The following is a 12062-nucleotide window of genomic DNA, read 5'->3' on the forward strand; positions in this document are numbered from 1 at the left end:
CGTTCTTCTAGGAGAGAGGTGGGTGCTAACTTTCTACAGAAGTCAAGTAGGGTCAAACTTGGTTAGTTCTTGGATGCTAGGCTCAAGGGAATATAGCAGTGGTGGGATTGTACCGGTTCGGCCCGGTTTGGGTGAACTGGTAGTAAAAAATGCTACCGTTCGGCCGAACTGGTAGTAAAAAAACAGATACCAGTTTGGCCAAACTGGTATTTTCTTTTCTTTTTTTTCCCCTCCCGGCCATCAGCTGTGCCGGGATCCCCCTCGCTGTCTTACTGCTTCGCCCAGGAGGCTTCCCTGAGGCCCAGGAGGAAAAAAGCTGGAGCGCGGGAAGGTGTTGCACAAAAAGAAGAAGAAGCCATGCCCACCCAGTCACATGGCCACGCCCACTGAGCCACTCCCACCTAGCCACGCCCACAGAACCGGTAGTAAAAATATTTCCATCGCAGTCCTGGAATATAGGGACTGTCCATTAAGACACCAGGAGTCAAACTCATTTTGAAGGAGATTTGACCTTTGTCTGGATAGAAAGGCACTTCACCGGGGCATCCTTAACCCATCATCTCTGCCTTTTCCCTGAGTATCAGACAGGGGGTATTAAAAAGCAATACTCGGCTTCTGGCTCATGTACCAGTGGTCCCATCCCCCAAAAGTGTGGCTGCCAGCCAAATAAATCAATTCAAAGTACATTTTTAAAATGAAATTAATGATGTACAAATATGACTACTCTCCATAAATCTAACCACGTTTCCCCATTTGCTACAGTGCAAATTACAAATTACAACCTACCGAGGGGCTCTCTGTGGATCTCGCAAGCATCTGTTAATTATCTGCAGTTCTGGTTTTCCCTTTCGGATTTAGCCGATAAAGTTCTGTTAGCTTTTCATCCACTTTTGTAGCTTTATTAGTAGCATATTTTCCAGGGGCCTGTAATTTCAATTTCTAAAATGGCTGCAGCGTGTTTGGGAGTAGTTATTTTGCACCCTTGGAAACAGAGTGGTGGATGGCTTATAGAAATGAAGGGATGACCAGAAAGGATTAATTCAAATTACAGATGTGCTCTTCCTTACTTGCCTAAGGATAAGGTTGACGGAGAAAACTCAGCAGAGAAATAACTAATCAGCCTGCTATAATCATAGCAGTTAAAGCTCATATACATGCAGGCATGGATTTCTAGTGTGATGGCATGGTCTGTTAAGCTAAAACCAGAAAACAGCAAGCATAAGGAAAATTCTGTTCTGATTTGAATAATTTGGATATCTCAGTGGTTTTTATTGCATTGGCTTCATGGGGGAAAGAATAGGACTATATGAACTGGAAAACAATTATACACTGAACGATCTTCTCTTTTTTTTTAGATTTGCAAAGCAGTTTTCATCTTCAAAAAAAAAAGTGCACCCAGAAGTACATATTAGGGGGGAAAGTTTCTTTACACACTGTTGTAATTTCAGATACTTTAGGAACAGATTTTTTTTTTGTTTCCTTGTGCTTTGATTTGGCCATCTAATAAAGGTTAGATAAATTCTGTCTGGATTTGATCAAAACTGAAGTTCACTTCTGTTTGAAATTCCTCTTCAGGCAACAATGGATGAAGGATTGATTGCTTCAGGGTCTTAGTGTGAAAACACCCTGTAAGAGCAATGTTTCCTAACCTCTCAGAATTCCCCAGCCAGCATAGGAGTTTTGGGAATTCTGGGGGTTGAAGTCCACGCATTTTCAAGTGGCCCAGGTTGGGCACTTTAGGACAACTGAAAGATTACACTGGCTCTGTTGACATATCTGACTCTGTGCTCAGTTTCCAGAATCTATGATGGCTTTCTACTGGTAATCAAAGAAATAGCCATAAATCATGGCTAAGTGTAATTTGTCATGGTTTAATGAGGCATAGAGAAAGAAAAAGTGCCATCTAACTTAACTGGACAAAGCCCATCTAGCAAGACGATAATAGGACTGGAAATATTTGCGGCATTGCTTCGTTAAGAAATTATCTTCATAGAATTTACTATTTTCTAATATTATTTAGGTTCTCCTTGGGCATATTGTTCAGCACTGAAGCAAGGAGCAACAATGATTATTGTAATAAATATTTCATGACACAACAAAGAACCCATGTTGTTTTTTTCCAAATCAATAGATCAACGCTGGATTTCTCCTGATGCAAACTGAGATGGAAGGATTAATTTTCAACGTGTATTAAGTCTGATTTTAACTGCCCTCTTTCCCCTCATCTGATGGCATTTGAGTTTGAAAAATGCCTATGTTAGAGGCCAGGCTGCTTATATACTTCTTCAGACTTGGTATCATTCATTCTTATAAATATTTATCTGATTTTTTTTGTACACAATTTAAATTGAAGGCTATATGTAGTTAGAAAAGAGGTATTTACAAAGAAGGTGAAGTTTCTTAGTTTAGAAAGGAGGTGAAGGAGAGGGAACATGATTGAGGGCTACCAAATGATACATGGTATGGATAAAACGGACAAGGAGAAGTTATTTCCTCTTCCCCCAAATAGTAGGAACCAGAGGTCAGCCTATATAATAAAACTGAATCCTCAAAGTATCTGGACAGAGAAAAGGATTTTTTTTGTTGACATGATGTGCAATTCAACATTGGAATTAACTATCATGAAAGGTCCAGAGTCACCTTGTAGGGGAATCACCTTGTATGTGACCCAGAGTCATCATGTAGGGGAGATAGGTGGGTAAGAGAATAGACTAAGGGACTGATTATGTTTTTATGTGACCCATGGTACTATCAAGAGTCTATACAGATTACAGCAGTATGTAAATAATGGATGAATGGATGGATGGATGGAAAGGAAGGAAGGAAGGAAGGAAGGAAGGAAGGAAGGAAGGAAGGAAGGAAGGAAGGGGCTAATTGGTTGATAGTCAACAAACGACCTCTGGGTGACATGTGAGTTTCATACATGCCCATTCAGAAAGCTAAAAATATCTGGTACAAAATATGTGGCAACATCTGGGGACAATGTTATGTGTGAATGCAGCCTCTGTGGTTTCCATTGTCTGTTAGACTTAATGATAGCAATAGCGATAGCACTTATACTTATATACCGCTTCATACTGCCTCTCTGAGCAATTTACAAAATCAGCATATTGCCCCCAACAGTGTGAATCCTTACTTAACCAATCTTGGAAGGATGAAAGGCCTGAGTCAACTTTGAGCCAGTCAAGATCGAACTTCTGGCTGTGGGCAGAGTTAGCCTGCAATACTCATTCTAACCAATGCACCACCACAGCTCTTCAACGTCTTCAGTTTTATGGAGGCAAGTGTTCCTCTATGTGGTATCGGGGTTAGACTATTGAATTGTGCTAAGGTGAAACCCTTAGAGTTCAAAAACCCATTGATCATGAAACATACATTGGTGATATGGGGCCAGTTACTTCCTTACAGCTTCATCTTTTTCACCAGCTTGATGTTGAAGGGATAAAATAAAGATGGCTTCTTGTAAGTCATCTTGAGCTCTTTAAAAACAGAGAGGAATGAATGGATGAATGAATGAATGAATGAATGATAAAGGCTGCTGAATACTTCCTCTGAACTAATCCTGCTGAGGGTTTTCTAGACTTCGTGCATCACCCTGGGATATACCTGACTGGCTTATCTTTGAAACAAAATGTAATGTAAGAAGAAGAGGCCAGCTGCTCTGAAATAGAACCCACCATCTCACCCTCATTGTAAGTTGAGAAAGAGTTCTTATTATTTTCTTTATCATCAATACTTTAATTAGCAATTTTGCAATTCAGGTTTATAAAGTGGTATATAACAAAAGGCACCCAATTCAGGAAGTTATCAAAACAGTACTTGTGATGTGTCATGGCTGAGTTCAGACGAGCATCACGAGATTTAATTCCTTTGCTGTACACAGTTTCAGAACCATGACGGTGAAAATCCCTTCCTATTTAATCCCCTGTGAAAGCAAACAACAAATATTGATAGGATGGATTGGCAAATATTTAAACGTCAAGTTCTGAGGATGGCTAAATAAAAAGAAAAAAAATAGGCTAAAAATACTTGGAGCAGAAAAATGACCTAAGGGTTAAAGTAGAGGAAAACGATAAAGGTTCTGAAACTTCTCCACCCTAAATTATGTTATGAGATAAATGCTCAGTTGAAAACTATGCATTAGACTCTAAGAAACCCAAACTGCCTGATTTTTCCTGAAATAGTTTTTCCATTAAGGAATATGTAAAACTCAACTTCTCCAGTGTTTGGGAGATAAGACTCAACCAAACCTTAGCAACCTTTTTTTTTTCCTTTTAACAATCCCATAATCCAGGGATATCAAGTACAAAGCTAATGGCCTGAATCTAGCTCACGATGTGGTCAGATCTGGCCCGTGGGGCCATCCTGAAAAATGTAAGGGGTCAGCAGGCATCACTTCAGCCTGGTCAACCTGCATTGTTTCAGCCCGGTCTATCCAATTCAAAGAAGAAACATGCCAGCAGTTTGGGGAATGGTGTCAAGCTGGCCATGCCCATTCAGTTGGCCCCACCCAACCAGTTGGCCATGCCTGCCCGTCCCCCCAAGGTCAACCACAGCCGTGATGTGGCCCTCAATGAAATTGAGTTTGACATTCCTGCCATAATCCATTGCATTAGGGTGCAATTGGGGTGACTAAATGGAGTTGAGCATTTACTGGCTGGATGCCCTTCTTGACACCTATGCGGAGGTTACAGCACACCCAGAGAGAAATATCTGCCACTATCTAGGATTGAACTCACAGTCCCCTGATTATGAGGCGAGAGCTCCACCTTTAGGCCACCAGACCTTAGCAATGTATTTCCAAAAGTAAAACTCCACTTTCTTAGCAAAACTTTCTTTTTCCAAGTGCTTGAAACAGCTTCAAATGAATTGCAGATTGTAATGCAAATTGCGAAGTCACACTTCTCTGAATTTTCTAGTGCAAGCTGCAGCTTAAATTACAAAATCCGCAAATAAACGTTGCATATGGAATCCGACTATAATGTGAAGGAAGTATATATAGAAATATTTTTTGAAAAAAGAAATATATTCCAGAATGCTAACTGAATAATTTATATGAAATGGATTTTTGAAATGTTAAAATTTAAACATTAAGGCAAAACGAAGAGAGTTTTGAATGGAAATTTACAAACCAGGTAAGAAATAATATTCGCTGTCCATCTTGGGTGTTTATGTAAACTCCAGTCCTATAACTTCTTATGTGGGAATATACTTCATTGATCTCAGAGTTACATCAGTTAAAAACATCGACCCAATTATACTGTCAAAGACCTCCACTGGGAAATTTTCCGAAAAGATTAACTTTCTGTAAACATATCAGAGAACAACATTATGGAAGAACATGGGAAATTACCCCAAATAAGTTGATTTAGGCCGGAGATCAAAAACAGAGAAGAATGCTCAAATTCCTTTGATTCTACTAGGAAAAAACTATAGAAAACTTACTTAGGATCCCAACCTGAACTCTTGGGTTATAGGTGAATTGAATACCATTTTAAATAAACCAGATCCTTTCATGATAAGGAGAATTGAGTTTTTATTGTCCCACGATTCGTCTCCCTCCACCCAGAAACAATAATGACTCAACTGGTCACTCCTATATTTGGTTAAGTTTTAGATTCCCAACAATATATTCAGCCTGCAAAGGTGGTGCTGAGATACAACTTCTCATCAGCAGGTAAGTGGGGTACTCTAACTTTGTGAAATAAATATGGGAAAGTGGAGTCATTGTAGGTATTGCCTAAATAGCAATAGCGCTTGGACTTATATGCCGCTTCACAGTGCTTTACAGCCCTCTCTAAGTGATTTACAGAGTCAGCCTATGGCCCCCAACAATCTGGGTCCTCATTTTACCCACCTCGGAAGGATGGAAGGCTGAGTCAACCTTAAGCCTAGTGGGATTTGAACTGCCAAATTGCAGGCAGCCGGCAGTCAGCAGAAGTAGCTTGCAATACTGCATTCTAACTACTGCACCACCACGGCTCTTACAGGTAGTCCTGAACTTGTGATCATTCATTTAGGAAATGTTTGAAGTTAAAACGGTACTGAAAAAAGTGACAGGCTCACTACCATTATAGCATCCCTATGGTCCTGTAATCAAAATTTGGGGGCTTGGAAAACTGACATATGTCATAGATGGGGTTTAACTCACTTTTGGAGCTCAGTTCTAGTGGTGAGTCAAGAACTATTTGCATTAGGAAGGCAGTTTAATGGAGGAATGGTGGTGACCAAATATGAGGAATTCTGTCTTTCTGGTTATAGTGGAAACCAAACAGCTATCTACCTGTTTCTTGTTTTCTGCTGCAGCTGCCAAAAAAGCCAACACAGTCCTAGGTTGCATTAATAGAGGGATAGACTCAAGAGCCCATGAAGTGTTAACATTACTTTATAATCTCGTGGTAAGAGCTCACTTGGAATATTGGCTCCAGTTTTGATTGTCATAATATAAAAAAAAAGAGGTTGAGACTCTAGAAAAAGTGCAGAGAAGAACAACAATGATGATTAGAGGACTGGAGGTTAAAACATATAAAGAACGGTTGCTGGAACTAGAAAATTCTAGTCTGGTGAAAAAGAAGGACTAGGGGAAACATGGTAGCAGTGTCCCAATATCTCAGGGGCTGCCACAAAGAAGATGGAGTCAAGAACCTGAGAACAGGACAAGAAGCAATGGGTGGAAACTAATCAAGGAGAGAAGCAATCTAGAACTAAGGGGGAATTTTCTGACAGTTAGAAAAAATAACCAGTGGAAACTTTTGCTTTCAGAAGTTGTGGGTACTGCTCCAACACTTAAGAAAAGACTGGACAGCCACTTATCTGGAATGGTATAGGGTCTCCTGCTCCAGCAGGGGGTTAGTCTAGAAGACCTCCAAAGTCCCTTTCAACTCTGTCATTCTGTTGTCTCCTGAAGATTATATAATAGAGGCTTTTCTTCTGGGAACACATCTTCCAAAATTCCCAAATGGATGGGGTTTCTATCTCATAACAGATGGAAAGTACCAAGCTGGGGAAAATTCTGACAATAATCTAAGATTATTTTTTCTCTCAAAAGAATGTGCATATCAGAATCCATTCTCAAAAATGTTCTCTCTCTCTGTAAATACAGTCTAGGACTGTGTTGGCTTTTTTTTGGCAGCTGCAGCACAGTGCAGGCTCCTATTTAAGTGATTGTCCACTAGGACTCCAAGTTCCCTCTCACAATTATTGCTAATATCATAACGGTTTACGCAGTCACCTCATGTTGGCAGAAATATCCTTCTGGGTTCAGTTCCAAGTGGGGAAGAAAGACACTGGAAACATGGTGACTGCTTGGAAAGATGGTTTAATGGTGGACAGGACCACATGTCTTGGGTGAGGAAAGAAAGGGCCGAGATGCTGAAAGACCCTTAGTTATATACCCTCTGTTGGCCCTCACCTTAGTGTTTCCTGTTCCTGTGTAAGAAATGTATCCCATTAGCTGTCAGACTCCCAGGGGCGGGGTCTTAGCTAATTTTGTAGGCTTTATCTGGACCACCTGAGTGCTGCCTGATGCAATCTTCCCAGGCCAGGTGATGAGATGGGCAAAGGCCTTTGTTATGTAGAATACTCTGGCCTAGGCCTTAATGGCCCACCCATTAACAAAGGTGGGGGTGAGCTTCTGCTTCTGAGGTGAGTTACTGCTTCCGAGTTTCTATTTCTCTTTTTAAGGGAAATATTCTGCCTTTTTAATATATCCTAAAATATTTCATTTTCCTAGGAGAGGGGTGGGTTTTAACTTCCAACACTCAAAAGTTACCATTTGAGAGGCATGTTTGGGGGATCTCTAGGGGCTTCAACCAAGGATTTCTGGCACCAGGTATAAATCTAGGCCTCTAAATAGATATAATCCCCTCAAATGTTAATATGAGCTTTAATCAATTACAGCTTGAGCAATTTGCCTCTGAATAAAATAGTGAATTTGAATAAAAAGAGAAAACATCCTTTAAAAAAAAAGATAATTGAATGCTCTTATCATGGCAGGCATTTTTTTTTAAAAAAAGCATTTTGAGTTGTGCATGAGGGAAAATGGTTTTGATTGATTTTGGAGCAGCTCCATGAACCAATGAATTGAAGAAAATGTTGCCACCCTAATAGAAAGAAGAAATATTTTTTAAATTAGCCACAGCTGGTGTGAAACAATAATGAGCGTTTTGAAGCCGTTCCACTCATGTTAAAATGGGTTGCTTCATTTAATCAATCTTTTCATCAAAATAAATGAGAAAAACCAAAGTTTCTCTTCCCCCTGCAAATCCCCACCTCACCCTAAAAAATATTTCAAGGGATTGAGAACAGCAGGAAAAAGAAATTGGAGATTAAGGTCCAACCCAGTCTGGTTTTTGCTCTAAACAAAAATACATCCCATTGAATTGAATGGGATTTATTTGCAAGTGGATATATTGGGAATAGCTGCAAAAATCCACCAGCAATATAGTATAGATGTTCTATTGTGTGTGTATGTGTGTGTGTGTGTGTGTGAGAGAGAGAGAGAGAGAACAATTTTTCAAATTGCTTCTTGAATACCATATTGATTTTACATTGCTTTGTATCACTGTTCCTTACAACTTCTAAATTTATCGTGTCTTTTAATAATTTCAGGATTTCAGAATAACAGGCACAGAGAGGTGGGTGGTTCCTGTTTATGGGCATTGTAGTACAAATAGCTTTTTTCTTTCTTTCTATAGTTTGGATATCATTTATCCCCCTTTTATTATTTTTATAAATAACTCAAAAAGCCGAACATGCCAAATACTTCTTCCTCCTTCTGGTGGACTTGGGGCTAGGCGTTCTCTTTCAGCCCAACCTACCTCACAGGGTTGTTGTTGAGGGGAAAACATAAGGAGGGAAAAGTCTTGGGTATGCCTTGGGGTATTTAAAAAGTTATAAAGGTGGGATAAAAATAAAGTGCCTATTGAATTTTTACCTTCACCCAATTCCTCATCCTCAATTACCGTTTTCCATTCTCTTTTTTTTCCATAGCCATGGGGATATGCAGGCTGCTGCCACTTACCATAGGGCTGGCTTTACTCACAGGTGAGCAGGAAATAATCTCAAAACGAAAGTCTACACACACCCTGGATTCATGAATCCGATGAATAAATTGCAAATTGAATTTAGGTAAAACTCCAGAGCAGATTCACATCACAGAGTCAGGAAAGAAAATAGCTCTGGGATTTGAGTTGCAGTAAGTGCATAAGTCTGCCAAGACATTAAACTATCCTGGCTGATATGCTTTGAAGATATATGAACTCTCGGAAACAGAAATTCCGTGAAATACTTTAATCTAGAGATAAATTATTATGCATTGAAAACATTCGCAGGTGAACCTTCTCCTCGGTGTGTTTGCTAAATATTTTAGGGAGATAATCAGTTTAAATTGTTCTAATTGTGGGGTGCTCATAAATATGTCAGATACAAATATGTTGATTTGTAGAAATAAGGAGTGGGGTCACTGAATCAACCCTGCTTTGTGCAACAACAAAAAAATGGAATTAAAGCACCCCAAACAGATGGCTGTTTGGCCTCTGCATGAATGTATCTGGTAAAGAGAAACCCATAAATCCTCTTAGTAATTAATTCCTCTGTAAAACCACTCAGGAATTTTACTTTAGACATTAAACAGAAATCTGTATTTCAGTAGCTTAGACATATTATTCTGTTTCCAATTTCCTGAGCTGATAGAAAACACACCTTAAATGGTTTCTCTGTCATGCTCATGTGAAAAGATCACTTTCTAACAGAAATTATTACTCTTTTTTTTGAACTTACTTAGTTTAGTGAGATTTATGAAATGGATATGTGTGTCCCTTTTGCACACAAAATCCTCCAGGCCGCTCACCTGAAGATGTCAGTTAAAAGAAGAGGTTAAAAGATGAGGCACAGAAACATTTACAAAATGTGTAAGCTGCCCAGAGTCAGTGACATATCAATTTAATTATTATTATTAGAAGCCCACATTAAATAAGTTAAGAACTAGCTAAAAACAGCCATCTGAGGACTATTTATCCCATTTTGGAACTACTGGCCATGTAACAATTTGAAAACACCAATCTGAAGCCAGGAATGTCAAATCTGTTTTGACTGAGGATGTCAAATAGCATACTAGGGATTGCATTTCAGAACAGTACACATGTCTTGGTTGATGAAATGGATGAAAACAACAAAAAGCTCGATTAAATTTCAGTTAGATGCAGTTGCTGTAATTGTTCCTCATGTATTTAGTGATTTCTCCTTTCTGTCATATCAATATTATAAATCTGTGACAGCTTTGGGCGTGATGGGACTAATTTACACCCCGGATGTTGAGAGGATTACAGTAGGCCAGGGGCATCCAACCTTGACAACTTTAAGATTTGTGGACTTTGATTCCCAGAATTCCCCAGCTAGCATAGAATTCTGGGAGTTGAAGTCCACACGCTGGCTGAGGAATCCTGGGAGTTGAAGTCCAGAAGTCTTAACATTGTCAAAATTGGACACCTCTACAATAGGCTATTTGGCCCTTCTCTAAGATTTTGCAAAATCTGTATTCAGAGACTAAACTCAACCAGATTATTGAATTAACTCATGTTGGAGGTTTGTATGATATCCTGAACCATCAACAAACTAAATGGGATGGGTTCACACAACAGTCTGCCCCTCCCTGAAGTAACAATTGTTAACGTTAAGCAAGCTTAGCTCTTGTGTAAAAGGAGGAATTAGGTTTTCACCTGATATGGTTAAGCATTCAATGAAAGGGCATTTCAGATTATGCAAACCTTCATATACATTGCTTTGTTTTGCTACCTGGCTCTCATTTTTCTGTGTTTTTCCCTTCCTTGTAGGTCTCCATGCTGTAGTACCTATCGGCCAGGAATTCATCACTGCCTTCATGCAAAATTATCGGTTAGGCTTTTCAGAGGCTGAATTTTATCTTATCATCTCTGCCCAGGTTCCCCTTACTACGGTTAACGTCTTAGTCTATAAATCCACCTTCCAGAAAAAGTTCATTCTTTCCCCAGGACATACCGCGATAGTGAAGTTCCCTACTTATGTACAGATCGGTGGCACCTCTAAATCCTCCCACACTGTCTTGGTGACAGCCAATCAAAATATCTCTGTGGTGGCCTTGAACTCAAAAAAAAATTCAGCTGACACCACACTTGTCTATCCTATCCAGACTCTAGGAACGGTGTATTATGTTCTCACACCTTTGACCTATGACTCCAAAATATACAAGGAGTTCTCAGTCATTGCATGGGATAAGAGCACCGTTGTAGAGATCCATCTCAAGGGAACTGTGAAATTCCAATACCGCGTTTACCCTGCAGGCAGCAAGCTGTATGTTACCCTTCGCCCCTATGAAGTCATCCAGCTTCAGAGCTACCAAGATCTCTCTGGTACACTTGTTAGAGCAACACACCCGGTAGCCGTGTTAAGTGGGCACAGCTGTGCCCAAGTGAACACCAAATGTAGTCATGTGATAGAGCAACTGTTACCGGTGCAAAGCTGGGGCCGTTCCTTCTTTATCCTTCCTCTTCCCTTCCAAACTCAATATGATATTGCATATGTAATAGCCTCCCAAATGACCACAGTCACTTCTGTCTCTGGTGGCACCCACAAAAATTATGACCTCAAGTCTGGACAGCTGCTTCTTCTGAAAGTCACGCAATCAAACCCCATCTACATCACGGCCAATGTTGGCATTCAGGTCTTCTTTTTCTCTCCTGGTGGTACCCATTTGGGTTACACATTTCACCCTTTCTTTCTGACCATCCCTGATGTTCTCAGCTACTGTGCATCCTACTCTTTTAAAAGTCAGATGGGCTTTGAGAATTATGCCCTCATCCTTGCTAAGACAGCTGAGGTTGGTGGGTTCACCATGGATGGGCATGCCTTGGGAGGGGTCTCTTGGAAAAAGATTACAGGAACAGAGTATTCATGGAGTGAGTACAGACTTGGGAAGGAAGGATTTATCCATTCCATAGGACATCCGGGCAGCCCCTTTAGCCTGCTAAGTGTGGGCATCGCTGAGTGGAGGAGCTACGGAACAGTAGGAGTCTGCCAAAAGGGTG

The 12062-nt window shown here is 40.1% G+C and overlaps 1 protein-coding gene across 1 annotated transcript in view; it reads left to right on the plus strand.

Annotated features, from left to right (window-relative positions):
- The first annotated feature begins 4335 nt into the window (after window positions 1-4335).
- The window catches only part of LOC113437409 (IgGFc-binding protein-like), a 55151-nt gene continuing 47424 nt past the window's right edge, over window positions 4336-12062 (plus strand). Inside the window, exons 1-4 of the mRNA XM_087939425.1 lie at window positions 4336-4374; window positions 5638-5677; window positions 8992-9045; window positions 10833-12059. Of these exons, the coding sequence (XP_087795551.1) occupies window positions 4336-4374; window positions 5638-5677; window positions 8992-9045; window positions 10833-12059 (1360 nt within the window). The remainder of the gene's footprint in view (window positions 4375-5637; window positions 5678-8991; window positions 9046-10832; window positions 12060-12062) is intronic.

Source organism: Pseudonaja textilis, chromosome 10 (genome assembly GCF_049901715.1).
Source record: "Pseudonaja textilis isolate UNSWEBS1 chromosome 10, rPseTex1.2, whole genome shotgun sequence".
NCBI classification, from domain to species: domain Eukaryota; kingdom Metazoa; phylum Chordata; class Lepidosauria; order Squamata; family Elapidae; genus Pseudonaja; species Pseudonaja textilis.